The sequence below is a fragment of the Grus americana genome, chromosome 2, assembly GCF_028858705.1.
Source record: "Grus americana isolate bGruAme1 chromosome 2, bGruAme1.mat, whole genome shotgun sequence".
Taxonomy (NCBI): Eukaryota; Metazoa; Chordata; class Aves; order Gruiformes; family Gruidae; genus Grus; species Grus americana.
This window is the reverse complement of record NC_072853.1, coordinates 138,630,305-138,648,215: the sequence shown is the minus strand read 5'-3', so window position 1 is coordinate 138,648,215 and position 17,911 is coordinate 138,630,305. Positions and strand designations below refer to the sequence as shown.

General features: G+C 42.8%; 1 protein-coding gene across 1 annotated transcript; it reads left to right on the top strand.

Annotated features, from left to right (window-relative positions):
* Positions 1–14,591: 14,591 nt before the first annotated feature.
* ARL4A (ADP ribosylation factor like GTPase 4A) lies at positions 14,592–17,705 on the top strand. Its single transcript, XM_054817659.1, has 2 exons — positions 14,592–14,896; positions 15,170–17,705. Exon 2 carries the CDS (start codon positions 15,254–15,256, stop codon positions 15,854–15,856), a length of 603 nt encoding a protein of 200 aa, XP_054673634.1. The 5' UTR covers positions 14,592–14,896; positions 15,170–15,253; the 3' UTR covers positions 15,857–17,705.
* The last annotated feature ends 206 nt before the right edge of the window (positions 17,706–17,911 follow it).

Sequence of the window (17,911 nt, the reverse complement as noted above, 5' to 3'; positions counted from 1 at the left end):
AGGATTAGACAAGATTTGCCCTCCTTGTCCATAAACATCTTACAGAACACTGAGAGCTCTGAACCCGGCGCGGTCTGCCAGCATGTTCTGCAGCACTGTGAAAGCCTCTTCTCAGTTCCCTTGCAGAAGACAGAGGAGCTTTTGTGGTCTCCTGGCCTGGGCATTTGGGTTTACAATACATTGTCCTGGCACGTTGATCACTGATGTTGAGAAGAGCATTGAGAGCTCATAACGGAACAGTGTTCTCAACGGGGCTTTAAGCACAACAGCTGCTAGCAACGTTGTTCCTAGGGTTTACTTGCTAGCGAGGAAGTTTATTTTTCATACATACAGTGCAGTAGTACACACAAAGATGTATTTCTTTCTCTCTCTGAAGAAGAGCGGGAGGGAGGGAGGACAGACAGGATGGACTGTAAGGGCTTGGAAATATTAAAGATTAAGCTGTTCTCAAGAAAATATTTAAGAGCATAACTTTGTGAATAGATGTAGCAAACCTATCTACCTTATTTTCAGAATAAATAGAAAAAATTGTGCAGATGTATGCAGTACAGTCAAGTTCAGTCAAGAATAAACTATATCTTGCATTATTATCAAACAGTATTTTCAGTCTATTCGTTATGGCAAAATCAGACCCTGAGTTAGCAGGTTCATTCTGCTACCAAACAGCAAGTACCCACATGTCCTATTCGTTGTAAACACGGCATCATTTTTCATCTTTGTTTTATAGAATTTCATTGCAACAGAAAGATAAAGTTAGGAATCCTTAGAGCCAACAGGACATCGTAATACTATACACAGTATTAGCAGTTTACATAAAATAGCATAATCCTAGAATGTAACTACAGATTGTATGCAGGAGATTTCCAAATCCTTGCTTTTTCTTTCTTTAAGGACAATACATTTGTCTTTAGATAAAGAAAAAATACACTTTTCTTATGGCTAGGACTTTTGCTACTAAAATCAAAGGAACTTCTGATTTCATTGAAAACACAATCAGATCTTTAATCCACTACACATCCTTAATGTTTCATTACATCCTCTCCAGAATGACCTAAAGTTACTTTGACCTCCTCTGACTATTAACACGTTACCTTATGCTAAAAATCAATAAACTACACTCACTTCAATTAAAGCTTCCAAGGTGCAAGAGCGAGAAGGGCAGACCAGTGGGAACTGGGAGGCCCACCATGCCATAAAATTAGTTGATGACTGTTCTGCCCTTTTCCCCCTGCATGTCATTTTCCTTTTGACATTCAAGCACATTTGCATTACAGAAAAAATATCTGTTCCTACAGAAGATGTAGGGTGTTTTTTATTTTTCTTCTAAATAATAGCAAACTGAGTTATTCTAGGGGAGCAGTTAGAAGGGAAACTGGCCTATACCAAGCTTCTTCCTAAATGCATCCACACTTCCATCCCACGAGTGCTCTCTCCTCAACAGGACACTATGAGGTTACTGAGATCCACACGATTATACCTTTTACCACCACATTTAATGTCAGCAGTAAAACACGAGCCTCTGTGCAAATGAAACGAAAGCATCAAGTGAAAACATTGGTTTTTATTGTTTGGTAGACTACAGATCATTTGCTCAGAAAATTACCTGGGTGGGGGCAGTAGGACCAGTGAAGGTATGTGCAACATTTCTTTGGGAATGTACCAGGAAACCAAGAAATAAGCCTGGGACAACCCGAACAGCATCCCAAGGCACAGCCCAGAGATAGGCACGTTTGCTTTAGCAGCAATAATGCTTTGATTATGCTAACAAAGCCTCTTGGTCAGTGCTAGAAGAGCACAGCTCTCCCTGTGGCTCTTTACCAGATTTCACAGGCGTGACCAAGGATGATTTCGCAGCAGTTGGCAATGTTAACATCAAGGCTGAATGCAATCAGGTGATTTTAACATCATTTACCTGACAGTTGACTGTGCTTTGTGTTGTCTGATGCCCTTCCTGCAGTAGAACCAGCTACAGCAACAATCCTGATTAAAATAGATCACCGCTAGAAGGAACCTAAGCCATATTTCCCCCCAGGCTTAGATTTTTACAGAGGTGGCTCAGAAAGGTCACAGATGTCCTGTAACAGGCATGGCAGCACAGCTGAGTCCATGTTGAACCAGCTCAGTGGGGCTGTACGTATCTTTGTTGGTGCCAGAGATTGCTCTCCTACTGGTCTTGGGTGAGAGGTTAGTTGTGTAGCAGGGAGAAGAGACAGGAGTGGTAGGGAATGTCTTATCAGCAAGGATGACAGGTAAGAAGCCCTCTCTAACAATCCCCTACTTTCTTGCTAGATAGCCCCGGTCAACAGCAGGTATCTTGCACATCTGCTGCTGCCAGGCTCCGTACCATCCTAGCATTTGCAGATGTACTCCAGCATCCACTAACTAAACATCCCATGTGTGAATTCCCAAAGCTCAAAGTGGTTGTTTTTAAGATTGTGTGAGGAAAGGTGATTGAAATTTGTCCTGTATTTAAAGCAGCAAACAAGAATCCTGGTAACCTGTGGTCTGTGCATCCTTGTGTAACCTGAAGTAAATCACTGAATTCTGCTGCTTCTATTCTCCACCTATTAAAGGAGGATTTCTCCCCTCCTTTTCCTGTTTATTTAAGCTGTGCTGTCTTTTACCATGTGTTTGTATAATGCTTAACCTAGTGAAGTCACTTCTCAACACTGTCATCTTGTAGGTACTGCTCATAATCCAGACAGCTGCCAGGGTTACTAGTGCAGATCTGCACAGGCTTGCTCAGAGCAAGATTAGACAAGAGAAGTGCAATGTCTTGGAGACGTGCTGCAGCATGGGTGCAGCTCCACCAACGGTGGCATTGGGGCAGCAGAGAAAGGGCTGGAGCCAGCTCAGCTGAGAAGTAAAGCTTTTACAATATAACACGATATGAGCAAAAATAACTCCCCCCTGCCCCACAGTGCAGTTCAGGGCTGCTTTGTCACAGCATTCAGTAAGCTGTAACTACGGGTGCACCTGCATCAGGTCATATGAATTCTTCTCCAGATCAGGAGCAGCTGCTCTGGGGATAGTAAGTCTGAGGGGAAGACAAGGCTCTGCTGTGTTTACAAAGGAACAGTAAAATCCTTAGGTGCCTCTTTACCTTGACCTGGAGAGTGAGAACATTTGCTTTTAAAAGGTATGTCAACTTGTTTGATCTCCCATGTCCTTAAATTTTTTCTGCTGCTGTTGTTAGACACAAGGCCTCTCTGCAGTACAGCTTGTTTTGTTTCTGGCAAGTGGTATTTTTGGGGTGACTCGAGGACTGTGGCTGTTGATAATTTACTGGATCTTTCTTCTTTCATTACTGAATTATACTGGGTAACAGACATCTGCTGACATGGCTTCAATCCAGCGGCTGAGTGTGAGGGGTCCTGTCCATGGTAAAGTATATGAACTGAGAGGACCAAAAAGTGCCTGCTGACTACAGATGGAAGGATGGAGATAACTGCCAAATATCTTGTTCATTCTGAGGCTTTGGTTTGCATTTTAATGATATCTCTGCTCTCAAAATGTCTGCTGGCTACTGCTATTGGTTTCACATAAAAGGAAGAATTTCCTAGTTCTGTAATAGTGAAAGCTTGGAGTGAGAGACTCTGTGGGACTGCTAATGGCTATCATTTTATCTCAACTCTGAATTATCACAGGTCTGAAAAACACAGAAAGAAGTATATGCTTCATGTGCTAGACTGCTGCACCTTCACTCAGTTGTCAGCAAGGACTCAAAGATGAGTGGTCTGAGGGGAGTGCAGTGGTGGTCACCTAAAACACCCTCTATCAGAAATTGTGCTGAGATGAAAGACCGTGCAGATGTCAGTGTCCCTAAACAAAAGGGCTGGGCTCTGAAGTGAGACTCAGCAGGTAGGAACTCTAGGACTTAATAACAGGCTTTTGCACAATGATGTACAGTTTCAGAGGCCTTCCATCATTAAAATAGGAGGAAGGGATGCAGCCATTTGTCCTCTTTAAAGCTTTCTGATGCTTCCTTTGAAGATTCAGATTGGGGTTGCATGTACTCAGGAGCTGTTTGCATCATACATCTATCATATTACTTGCCATCTGAAATCCAAAGACTTCAAAGCATGAAGAATTCCCTAAATAGTCCCTTTCTGTTTACAGTATGTCCACGCTTATTTTTTCCTTACATAAAGAGGTATTATTTGGTTTATTTTCATTTTATATCCCAGCAGTAGAGAGGCCTTGAATGGAAGAAGTAAACTGGAAAAAAATAAGGTTATGTTTATAGTATCCTGCTTCTGCTTCCTAGAGTCCTGCATGGACTCTTCTTTCATCCTCTTTCTGTGTCCTGTCCTGGTAGAGGTGTAGAGGAAGGCCTTCCAAGATGACATGAAAACTGCAGAACTCAGAGTTACCGGCTTTTGCAGCATTGTCTCCATTCACTGGAGTTAAGCGATGTGATTAAAATCTCAGCTAAACAATCTGTTCCTCCCTAAGTTTGTTTATCTGCCCTCCTTACTTTGTTTAAAGCCCGCTAAGTAGTGTGGTGTGGCCATGAGAGCCAGAACAGAGGAAACCTATATTCTGATAAAAAGCTGTGATGTCCACATAAGGCTTAAAAATGTATGTATTTAAAAATTAATATTTTGGAAAGTTTTTACATAAGTGGAGTTTACAACTCCAGTGGCAACAGCTGTTGGGTGCCAGATTCTCTAAAAGACTTGAACTCTTTTTCAATATTATGAAACTGGAATGTATAATGTGGTTTGTTTGAATCATATCTGTGAGATGAAAGCAAAAATGATTTTGCAGAGACAACTTTTATAAGGTCTTCAAAGTGAGTTTACTGTTGTTTCCATCCAAGAATTGAAACCCAGGAGCGCAGATGAAAGCTTTCTGCCTAGCACACTCATGATCAGCTTTCAAATCAATTTTCAATTTACTTAGTGTTTAAACTTTAGCAAAGAGGAGGCCCAATCTTGCATTCACTGAAATATTTTTGAGATTTACTGGCAACTTAAAAAGAACACACGGTGAGCTGATAGGACTTAAAAATTCTATAGCTGAGCAATGAGCTGAAATTACTGCTCCCCACCCACACAATGTTTGTCTTTCCTGAAACCTCCTTCTTTTATCTCTTTTCTTTGGGTTGTTTCTTCCTCCTTTTTTCACCTAGCCATAATACAAGCTCGTGAGTTCCCTAGGATAAGGGTTGGTTTTCCTTTTGCTGTGTTCATACAGCACACAATAATAGGCTTGGATTTCTCACTGAAACTCTTAAGTATTGTGACTGAGAATAATAATTACTTTCTCTTCTGCTGAATTTTTAGAAACTGCAACAAATACCAGGTACTTAAACAAGTATCAGATGCCCATTGTGTCTCCATGTAAGAGACGAAACCTTCATGCAGCATTCAGGCTAGTGGGTGAAACTGTCTGTGACCCTGGGGGAAAGAACTCCTTTGGTTGCACTGAAACTTTGTAGTTCTTATCACCCGCAGCCAAACAATTCTGCTTAGGCTTGAGAAAAATCCAATCTAGAATGCTTAGCTCTGGTTCACATTCTGCTGACTGAAGTCTACTTTTCGTACTAGAAATCAAAGCAAGGGAGTATTTGCTCTTTCCACTCCCTCCTGTAAAGCTGATTTTTAACATCCTTCTGTTCCAAAACAGAATTTAATGTATTGGTCAAAATCCAAACCTGTTCAGGGGCGGGATGCAACTGCCACGCACCTGGAAAAGCTGTAGATCTGCACAGCTACTACATCAACATGGTTTGTGTGTGCTGCACCTTGGAGTGCTGTTGGCTTGGAAGAGGGGAAAATGCAAACACGTCTTAGCTCAAAACTCCTAGTCCCTAGTAAATCTGCAAATGAAAAGCCAGTCAGAAGTCTGTCCTCCCTTGCAAGCAATGCACTGGCCCATGTATTGTTCTGAGTGCAAATTTATGTTTTATTTTGCTGGGCCAGATGAAGTATTTTCTCCTGTGCGTTTCAGATGCCTATTGACTAAAAGACAGACTAAAAGATCTGTCCACAAATGCCTCGCAACTACAGTGCTAAAATGAAGTGACTGGGAAAGACTTCCGGCAGGAAGTGGAGCAAGCACTGTGGAGGATGAGACTAGTGGACTGCACAGATGCTCAGTGGACTTTATTGGTTTTCTGTGGTTTACAAAACACCCAGTTAATTTATCTGTTAAAGCACATACTGTGTTATTTCTTTTCAGGAACACTGTTAATCTATTAATTACCTCATTGAAGAAATTACAACTACACTTGAGCTCAGTTATCTGACTAAAATTTATAATAAATTGTTGCTTTCTTTAAAAAATAAAAGTAAACCTTCACCCTGCATCTAAGGAGCCAGCAGATCTTTCTTTTTACTCATCTAAGAGAGAGATGCTATCAGAAAGCCAGAGAGTAGCTATATTCCATACATATTTGTTCTGTAGGTGACCAGGAGTTATAAGGAGCACTTGCAAGCTCCTGTTATTAGGAGCACTGATAAATCACAGAAGAGTGGTCGGAGAACATCAAATTGTTTGTGCTCTATTTCATTGTCTCAGTAGGGACTTATATGAGCTGTTGCCTCTGAACACCAAGCTCAAGAAGCTGTGACATTATCACTGTACTACCTACAATGCTATACACTGAAGATTTTTCACAGCCCTACTGGGGGTTCAGGTGTATCTCCCATTAAAGTTTTATTTCCATGCACTGTCACCTCTGTGAAATCTTTTTTCTATTGCTGCTATGCCTTCTTTAGGAGATGAGCAACAGAATTTCCTCTTCAAGCTGTGCACTTAACTTGATTTACACCACGCTATTACAGATCAACAGACTGCTCGTTTTTACAGCGGACCCTGTATATTGGACGGGCATCTTCGTTCAGCTGCTGCCAAAAGGGTCAGAGCGCACCTGAGAGCCAGCTGTGCGCACACCACACTGGCTGCAGGCACGGGCTGGTGCTTGCCAATTAGTGGACCTTCAGCGCTTCATCTTTGCGACCATCTGAAATTCTCTCATAGCAGGTCTCAGTGCGCTGTACTTGTCATTTAAGTGTTTTGGTAACTGTATGCCAAGTCCTGCTCTGTGAACTAAGTGCTATAGGTCCCTGCACTTCCTTTTGTATATATGCGGTACCTGAAGGACAAAGCATAGCTTTTAACTGTCACAAGTGGATGGATTATTATGAAATAACTGGCTTAAATTAATGTTTCATCCTACAAACACTTAGAAGTCTCAGTCAGAACTTGCATCTCTTTTTCCGCTACAGTTAATCAACTGAGATACAAATTCATCAACAAATAAGCCTTCTTAGTTCTGATGTTCAAGGTCTGTTTGTTTATCTGATCTTTTATAATTCCAGCAATTCTCAGTACCCTTATAAATGTTAAATACTTATACAATATTTAGAAAGTTCTTTAGAAAAGTAAAAATTTAATTGTATTTTTCTCTTTTCTTCACCGTTACTCTGTGCTAGCAATATTGAAAACAGCTGTATCTGATACACTACTACTGTTTCCATTATTATCCTGGAGTGGGGAAAATATCTTCACATATTAAATCTAGCTATGCAGGGACAAAATAAAACAGATGCTGCTCTTGTATTTGAAATCATAGTACTTTTAATCTGCTTGCAAACTGCTTCCTTTGTATTAAAGAAAACCGATACATTTAAAAATTGTGCAACCCTCTTCAAAGGAAGCATTGTGAGGAGATGGTAGCTGATACTGCAATCTCAGCTTGATAGAATTTTAAACTACTTAGAATAACTCTGGCATACAAAAAAGCTCTAAAGTGCCAATGGCTTTTCTGGGGGAAACAATACCAGGGAAAAAAGCAAAGCTCTTGGAACCAGTGCTGTGACTGACAAGATTTTCAGACAGTAGCACTGAGTAGCCCAGCATTCTCAGCAAAAGAGCTTTTGACTCAAGTCAGTAGTTCTAGAAAAAAACAAAAATGGTGTCACAAACTCGGGGTGGGGAACCCTTTGCTGTGGTGAATATAGGTACAGATGTCTTTGATCAGTATAAAACCATTGAAGAAAATATTCAAGCCAAGGCTGTAAAGTTCATATGTAGTATCACTCATTGAACACTTTTGAATTCCTCATGGTGTAGAAGTCTTACCTAACATACTGAAGGGCTGAGGTAGGGACGTATTTTTTTCATTTATTAAAGAAAAATTGCTGAGTTTTTTTCAGCACCAGCTGCTTAGTGAAGTAGGGGTAAGGAGTTTGGAAACCAGAGGTACCTATAACAATAATGCTTTTTAAGCTGAAGGAGGGTAGATTTAGATATTAGGAAGAAATTCTTCTCTGTGAGGGTGGTGAGGCACTGGAACAGGTTGCCCAGAGAAGCTGTGGGTGCCCCCTCCCTGGAAGTGTTCAAGGCCAGGTTGGATGAGGCTTTGGGCAACCTGGTCTAGTGGAGGGTGTCTCTGGCCGTAGCAGGGGGGTTGGAACTAGATGATCTTGAAGATCCATTCCAACCCAAACCATTCTATGATTCTATGATTTTTTTTTCTACTCTTTAAAACTGCCCCGTAACTAGCTGTATGTCTGGGCTTGGATTTTGTGACTATAAACTTTGTATCGTATGAAGACAGGATCTATGCTTAACCTTTATTAATTACACGCTGCTATGAAATGAACAGTGTGTTAGAGTTTTGTGATACATAGATGCTGTTGAGGACAGCCGTTGTGCTGTTCCACCTGCTCTCAGGAACAAGGCAAGCTACTCGCACAACCACAAGTACAGAAAGCAGTGAGACTGTTCCCTGTGCTCTGCAAACCTGGAGTCACTACCATTACAGCCATCCTATCAGAGGATAAAGCAAAGAGAACTTGGAAGGTGATTATAATTTTAGTCACCCTGAGACAACGCTTGCTCACTGCAACTAAGAAAATTTATGAGCCAGTACCACTTCTTTTCAGCTAACACACCTCAGCAGCATTCAAGATGCAACTCAGCGTGACTGTCGGTATCAAATAACAAGGCTTTTTGTTTGTTAGCCTGCTATATGGCATTATGTTTATGTATGAAACTGAAAGCAGTAAAATGTAAATGTTAGACTTCATGTGAAGGTACATATGAAATGAGAATAGGTTTAATTAACTGGTCTAATCAGAGTGGTAACTTAAACTGTAACACACAGCAACCCCATCTCCTACTGCTCGAAGCTTTGTTATTTATTGCGAGGAAATAAATTAGATTTTCTACCACCGACTACTTTTTAATAATCAAAGCAAAATAATTCATGCAGCATGTAAGTTATCATAATAGAATTCAGCAGATGTAGCAAAGATGATAAAAGGCTTCTTTGTACAGAACATTTCGTGTGTCAATTTAAGAGACGGTCTTAAGAGCAAAACTTCATGTGTTGTAATTTGTCAGCAAATTCATTGCTACTGCTTATTTTCAAGGGGGTTCTCAAAATCCATGGTGAAACTCCTGTAGTATTTTATGTAGGAACTTCATCTTATTTTAAAACTGTATAATGTCACCTCAAAGCAATACTTTTTTAGCTCTAATCTTAGATCTAGAGTATAGCTGAAGGAGTAACTTCAATTTTTAAATATATAAGATACAGTTGGTTACTGAATAATACAACATAGTATTACTATATATATATAAAAATACATATTACCCTAGTCAAGGCCTGCCATGTCATTGTACTGAAATGCAATTGATTTTCTTTTTTACACACATTGAGAAATCTGCTCCGTTTCTGTATGGAGCAGCAAGAATCAGCGGTGTGAGGTGGCTAACATGTCTCTCTGAAGAAGATGGAGGTGTTGGGATCCCATCACTACATGCCAGCTACCTGTAGCTGGCAGTGCAGTAATTTCATTCTCCTCATGACTTCATTCCTTTGTGGTTTACAACTAATTCAGCTCCATGATGCAGCTGGTTTCTCCCTCGCCCTCCTTCTGCATTTGCTCGTATTTGCTTCTGTCCTTTATTGTTCTATAGTTCTAGCCCTATCCCTCTGCATCTGTGGTATATGGGATTTGGTTCGTGTACCTTATGTTTCACTTTCATTTGATCTGCATGTTACTCACAACACATAGTGTTATTAAAAAGTAGCTGCTAAGGTGATTAGCTATTGAATTGGATAATAAACATCGTTAGCCTGTTCTACAGAATGATGGTATTTAGCCAAAACAAAAGGAGTCTTGTGCTTATCTGGCCAAATTCAAGCCCACTGGCTTTGCTTTGGAAAGAATTTCTCATCAGCGTTGTCGCTAGATGTGTAACAATTGTCATACCTACTTGAATGGAATTTACCTTTAAAATGAGCAACACTAAGTGAAAGCTCTGATTTAATGTCTCGCTACAATGAAACTCTCATGAACTGCTAGCTTTTAATTTCCCTTAATTGCTATTTCCATATGAAAGATGGTTTCTTTTGAGGCACACTTGCAGCCTTGCAAGTGGACATTTGATGATCCTTTGCGTTTGTTGTTGTTATCTGGGCACTGTGAAACAGCTCCTGCAGCACACAAGGTGGTATGTATTGAAAGGTAACCTAAGTCTCTGACTGGTAATAATAATATTTCCAAAAGTCTTCTCTTTCCACCCTATGCTGCTTCTTTCTTGGCAATGTTTACAGCCTCTCTCTCACCGCTATCAGTTTCGTGGTCCATATCGCTAATAACAACTACCTGTGTTTCAGGTAGTCAGTGGCTGCAGCTTTAGCCTGCCCTGAACCAAAATTATTCCTGGACCATTTAGGAATAAAAAAATAATCCTATTTTACCATAATGAAGCCACTACACGTTACGCAGGTGCTGCTGCTTTTTCTTGAAACACAAAGGTTTGTCCCAGGCCACCTTTTCTGTGTGGAAAACATATGTAGACTGTATGTATGAAACATATGTAGAATTTACCCTGGTAAATTGGTATCAAAGAAAGGGGCAAAGCTCTTTAGCCCAGAGAAGCTGAAGTTGCAGTTGTTTCCATGAGCTAAGGAATGCTGAGCCAGAAAGAACTCCGAAATGTTGACAAGTTAGATTGGAAGTGAGAAAAGTATCAGCTGGTGAAACAACCATGACACAGAAGTTAGGCACCTCTTTATTTTGCATTACAAAGTCCGCACATAGCTCGAGCCCTTTTCCATTCCGTTTCCCTGTACGTGCATCTTGCAGTTATTGTCACCTGTCATCTAGTAACTGCCCCTTCCCCCCACTTAGCTACATACTTGAAAAGTAAGTATGCTTCTTGCTGTACATCTCCTTCATTCAAGACTTCTACACAATAATCAAAGCCTTGCTTCACACTCACCTTCAATTATTGGAGGCTGAATGTGTCAGCTTTCTTACACTCCCACTAATTTAGATACCATTACTCCCTTCATAATACCTGGAACACCTGCCCAGTCTGCACGTTTGACTTCTAAAGTAGCATGAAGGGCATGGGAGGAGTTGATCAACTTGGATTGCTATTTAATAGCTGTTTTTCAGAAATGCCTACAGGCATTAATTAAGATCAAGGTGTTAAACACTAAGAAGACTTACAATGAAAAATAGTTCCTGCCCCAGAGAGTTCATAATTCAGTTTAGAGCAAGTTACAACAGGTGGATGAGATAAATTAACCGTAGGGAGGGAAAGAGAAGTAGAAAAATCTACTTCTCCAAGCATTTTCTGGACAGTATGGATCATTTTCATGTATGCATTTACAAATATAGATATGCTCATTTTGCTGAAGACGTTCATTTCTAATATTAAAATGATCTCCCTGATGTCATAAAACCTTTCTTCCAAAGAAACACATAATCCGTGAGATTCCTTCTCTACCTATTATGTCGAATATGCCATACTCCAGAAAATCATCAGTTCTGTATCCCTCCATTTTCAAGGGCACCAAATTCTGTTATGATGTATTGACTGCTTTTCAGCAGAGCAAGAGATAAAGGCAATCTTTCTGCATTTTATGTTGAAAATTAAAATACCTCCAATAAAAGTAGGAGCTGGCCCACATCCCTCCTTGTGGAATTAATTGTAAAATATGTTATTATAAAGCTGTGTTAAAGCGTGAACAGATCTTGGAAACAATCAGACACTAAAGTTTAGAAGACTGTAATATCTAATAGGCTTATTTTTCCATTAAAAATAGGGAATACATCATTTTGTAGGTGGAGATAAAGGTCAATTTGATTTATTTCAGCTTGTCAAGTTTTATGAATTAATCTATTATCTCTAGTAATATTCCTTAACAAGATATTTCTATCTGGTTTCCACCAATTTTGCATTACTGAAAACCATCCATGGAATAATTAAGGCCCGCTTCTACTGTCACTATAAATGCTTTTCTCTTACATTGTACGCTGTGCAGTTCTTTATACTATGCAAAAGTAGTACAAAATGCCGCCAAATTAGAAACCTTACTAGTTGGCCTTAGGGGTAGTAACTTACCCCGCTTTTCCATAGATGTAAAATCACTTTCCTATACAAACAGGCCACTTCCTCCAAAGAGAGTCATCTGCAAGATCAGGATGTAAGTAACTAACAAAGATAAAAGCAGTGAAACATTAATCTCAGATGTAAGCAAGTGAGAATTTTGCTATTTTTAGTAGGACTATAATGGGTATCTTAACACTTTAATAACATGAAATCTTGCCTACAGCACACTGTGGAATTTTAGTTGCTATACAATGTCCTTTTACTATTAAATCACTTCTCTTGTATATATCAATAATTTGTGATTTGAAATATAAATTACAATGCTTTCAAAGGAAAAAAATATGATTACTAGAATACTCTTAAAAATTCATCCCTTTTCAGCAGCCACATCAAGAAATTTGGAAGTCCTCTAGAAAAAACGGGAGGTTAATATTGAAAATGCTACCTTTTGTTCTTTTACTTGAGCCCAGCTGGTCAAAGACTTGGATGACTGTGGTACAAAGTAGAGAAAAGATACACTTGGTAGAGCAGATTTCAGTAGCACAATACCTTTAGTTAGCAGTTGAAAATATGCTTTTATCAAAAAGATGGATTTATTTTTATCTAAGGGTTATAGATGAAGACTTTTCTAGTATGGTCTGCTCCGAAGTCAGTATATCTGATCCTTTTCTGTGCTACTATTATTTTACATTGACCTAGTGTACATCCAACACAGGCAGAAGCCGCCATCTAAATTGCCACAGCTGTATAAAAACTACAGTGGCAAAAGCCTTAAGTGAAGAGAGCAGTGGGAAGGAACAGAATGATGGAGACAGCAAGGATATCAGAGACAAAATACTCTTCCAGGCCTCCTCTAAAACCTGTATGCTCTGGAAACAGTAACATATCAAAATGTCTGAATAAACACTAGTAATTAGTTATGACTTTGAAAAACTTTACTGCTTGCTCAAATCAGGCTTAGATATTAAAATGCAGAATTACTTCACATATATCCTTGTGCTGTGGGAAACCTTCGTCACAACCAAGCCAGGTGACACGTTCATTCAGACCTGAGCACTGCTGCTATCTTGACGTGCCAGGCGCCTAACAGGACGATTTGTTCCACTCGGTTATTCTCAACTCCTCCCAGACTGCTTGTCTCCTGTTTCATGGGGACGAGCGAAAGGCAAGAAGAGTACCGTAAGAACATACAGCTGGGCCTGGGCCCACTCACTCTTATTTGTGGAACAACAGCGAGAAACCCCTCTCACAGCACTTCCCTCTAACTTCGCCCAAGTTGGTGTCTGCAGAGGTCCCAGGTGGTGGGAGCAAGGCAGCCAACAGCCGCTGAGGCACGGCGGTGGCCTAGAGCCTCGGATACTTGCTGCGTCACTCCCAGAAATCAGCAGCTGTAAGGCCATTTACTGAGGCTCTGACTGCACTACCGACCGCACTGCAGCACCCCAGCCTGCCCAGAACGGCTCGGGGGGGGGTGAGGGGGTGGAGCGCCAGCGAAGAAAACATTCCCGCCACGGCGGCGGCTCCTCAGCGGGGCGGGCGGACCCCCGCGAGCCCCGGCCGCGGCGGGTCACGTGGGCAGGGCCGCCGCTGGGGGAAAGCGGCCCGCGAGATGCCGCTTTGAAGCCCGTTGCTAGGCGACAGGACGGCGCGCGGAGCCTACGGGAGCGGCCGGTGGTAGGGGCGGAATGACGCAACGGCCGGGCGAGCGCAGGAACCTCAGCAACACCTCCTTACCGCGCCGGGCGGCTTTCCTGGCGGAGCTTTCAGCGGGAAAGGGCGGCCGCAGAAGGGCGTTGCCGCCGGCCCCCCCGCGGGCTGCGCACTCCCGGCCGTAGCTCAGGTGCGCTGTGGCGCGCCGCCGAGCTGTCTCCTAGGCCGCTAGGGGACGGGGCTGGAGTGACAGCACCCACATCCAATGAGCACACGCGCCTCCGCACAAGGGGCGGGGAGCCGAGGCCGGCGGGGCGCTACCGCTCGCCCGCCGCAGGGGGCGAGAGGCTCCTGGCGCCGCCCGCCCGTTGGCGCACGGGCCCGCGCGCCGTGGGCGGAGGGCGCGGCAGCCGCGGCTTTCCCCGAAGGGGCCGTGTGAGGCAGTGACTCCGCCCCTGGGGGGGAGGGGTGTGGGGTCGTTTAGGCAGGGCGTGCGTGGGGAACGGTGCTCCCCCGCCATTGCAGAGTCTGCGGCCTCTTCCCGGGCCGCGCTCGGCCCAAGCGTTCCGTTGAAGACGGTAAAAATCGGTTTCTCCGATGAGTGGCCGGTGCCGTCGGCCAATAGGCGAGGCGGAGCGCGCCCTCCTCCCCGCCCCCGTCGCGCGGCACGACCAATGGGGACCGCGGGGCGGGGCGCGCGGGGCTAGGCGCGGGCTGGGAGGCGCCTCGCCGCCAGATGCGGGGGAGTCGCGGCGGCGCTAGCAGCAGCGGTAGCGGCAGGAGCGGCGGCGCGTGCGGCGGATGCGGCGCGCGGGCATGGGGGCGCGAGCTGCTCTCGCCTCCCCGCGCTGAGGGACGTGCCCGCCGGCGGGGCCAAGCGGTAGGCGACGGGCGGCGGTTGGTGGGGCAGTGGCAGCGGCGGCGAGGAGCGCAGGTGCCCGGCGAGCTGCAGTGTCGGTAGCGGCCGCCGCCGCGCCGCAGGGCGGCAGAGCCCGCTGGGCCGGGCGGGGGACGTGTGGTGTTCCGCGTCGCGCTGCCCGCGGCCGCCTCCGCAGTCGGGGCGGCGGCGCTGGCCGGCGCATTGTGGCCGTGAAACCCCAGCCGAGGCAGAGGGGGGTCAGCCGTGGGCTAACGCCGCTTGTGTCGTTGGCAGGATCTGAGCCTAGCGCGGCGGCCAGCGTAGCCGTGGGAGCCGGCCTCTGCTCGTGGCAGCCTGCTGTCACCTTCCCTTCTGGCAATGGGGAATGGACTCTCGGACCAGACGCCCATCCTCTCCAGCCTGCCTTCTTTCCAGAGTTTCCACATTGTCATCTTGGGACTGGACTCCGCAGGAAAGACGACCGTGCTCTACAGGCTGCAGTTCAATGAGTTCGTCAACACTGTCCCCACTAAAGGATTTAATACGGAGAAAATCAAAGTGACGCTGGGCAACTCGAAAACGGTCACTTTCCACTTCTGGGATGTAGGCGGCCAGGAGAAGCTGAGGCCGCTGTGGAAGTCGTACACAAGGTGTACCGATGGCATTGTGTTTGTGGTGGACTCTGTCGATGTTGAGAGAATGGAGGAGGCCAAAACAGAACTTCATAAGATTACTAGGATATCTGAAAATCAAGGAGTGCCTGTCCTTATCATTGCTAACAAGCAGGACTTGAGGAACTCTCTCTCCCTTTCTGAAATTGAGAAAATGTTAGCAATGAGCGAGCTGAGTTCTTCGACTCCCTGGCATTTGCAGCCTACCTGTGCAATCATTGGAGATGGACTCAAAGAGGGACTGGAGAAACTACATGATATGATAATTAAGCGAAGGAAAATGTTGAGGCAGCAGAAAAAGAAGAGATGAGTTCTAATTTGACCTTTCTATTTTAGAGTAGTTACATGGTCAAAATTTGACATAAGATAGCTTCCAAACCCAGGCCTGCTTGTTTGGATGCCGTTAAGCTTAGTTACGTTAAACAATCAGTTGCACAACCTTGCTGTGTGGAAGGCTGTGCAGTTATGGAACTTTTTTTTTTTTACACTAGTCTCTTCTGAGTTTGATGGCTCTGCATTATTTCAGAAGCCCTAATAGGTGATGTAATACTATCAGGAAATGGATGGGTGGGTGTATGTGACATGGATGTCTAAATAGCCAAATAAAATGAGGGGTTTCTGCTTAGTGTTGTATTCATATGTTTGAGGGTGCCCTCTGCAAGCCATTTGCATTGAAGGTGTTCTGTGTTTTTAAACTTCTAATGCTCGTAAGTGGAGTGTTTAGGTGAACATTATACAGCTTTAAAACCATGTATGAAGCTAGTAACCCATTATTTCGAGAGGCTGTTTTTTATCTTGTTTGGGGATTTATATGAAAGCTTGGCTACATGTGTAGGTTTTTTTTAATTTGGCACTTTTTGAAATTGAATCATGTTCAGTTCAAATACTTGAAATTTAAGTGCTGTGGATTCTTCAACTGACAAAAGAAAGACTTTAACAAGTAAAAAATGTAAACAACACGCTGGAGCATGGAAAAGTGGTTTCCCAACATACAGCATGTTTTTTGTATGTAAGGTTTTTATTTTTTAGAAGTAGCCATTCATCATCACACAATGGTAATCAGGTTTAAACTGTTACTCAAAATTAGTAATTTATTTCTGAATGATGAGTATTATGTCCTCGTACTATCAAGTTAAAAGTAAATTAATTGCAGTAAAGGAGCTATAAAGAACAACTTTGGCTGTTGTGGTTCTAACCAGTGCAGCATTCTTCGCTCTACTGGTGACTTTTCTGGCAATAAAACAAAATTATAATGAAGTAAAGATGGAGTTAAAATTAGCAGAGCACATCTTGTATCTCCCCATAATACCCCATTTTATTAAAGTGGTATTGCTATGTCACTTTCAACGTATGCTTTTTTTATCGTGACTCTTAAAGTATTTTGTGGTTAGGAATGTAATAATGCTTTTTACACTCAAACATTTGACACTACCGGGGGCGGGGGAGGGAGGGGAGTGGGGGAAGAAGATTTTCAAGATGGGCCTGTGTTCTGCTTTAATTATGCTTTAAGCTGTTCTTGTTTACAGAGTGTGCAAACAGTGTTAGCTGGGCAGGATAGTGCTTGACAGAAAAGGGAGGGTAGTTTTTCTTACTGGTACAGAGCTTCAAGCGACTCTTTAGATACTTGGCTAGCAATTAAAAGGGCTAAACAGAGCCTGGATTTTTAAGACTAACTTTAGTGGTGCTGTAAAAATTCATCAGAATGTTAGATTCTCTTAAAACTTCTGTTGGAAATACCGGATTAAAAAAAAAAAAAGCGCAAAATCTATTTCCTCCTTTTACTCAACCAGCAAAGTAATACATTTTTCGTACCTGCTGCCATGTATCAGGAGGATGACAGCTACAAACCTGAATGTCAGTCAATGTAACTTAGATATGTTTAAAGAAAAAAAAAAATCAAACTTTTTAACCAGCAGCTGTTCATCCAGGAGGTAACCAAAAATGCACTTTAGTGTCTTCAGTAACTGAAAGTGACAGCTGTTTTTTTTAATGACATCTTGGTCCTTTTTGAATAAACTGAAGTAGCTTCCAGTGGAGCTTTTGTATGTTGGTTATATATGTACCTGCACTGGTGACATTGTAAGTCACTTACTCAAGTAATGTCTATATTTATAGAAATGTGGATGACTTCTTAAACTTCAATAAACAATTCAAAACAAGCCTGCAGAGAGAAGGTGTCTGACTTCTTGTACTGCAGCAGTACGTTCTCATCAACCTCTGTGCACGTATTGATTCTAATAACAGTGGAACTATTTCTGTTGAAAACAAAAGTCTTATAAATGTGGTGAGGCTCATAAATGTCATGGTGTTATAAATTGCTGGTATCTCATTAAAAACTTTCAATCAATGGCATGTCTGTATATTC

Coding starts and splice junctions, on each gene's coding strand:
- ARL4A (XM_054817659.1), top strand. CDS start 15,254: ATGGGGAATGGACTCTCGGACCAGACGCCCATCCTCTCCAGCCTGCCT.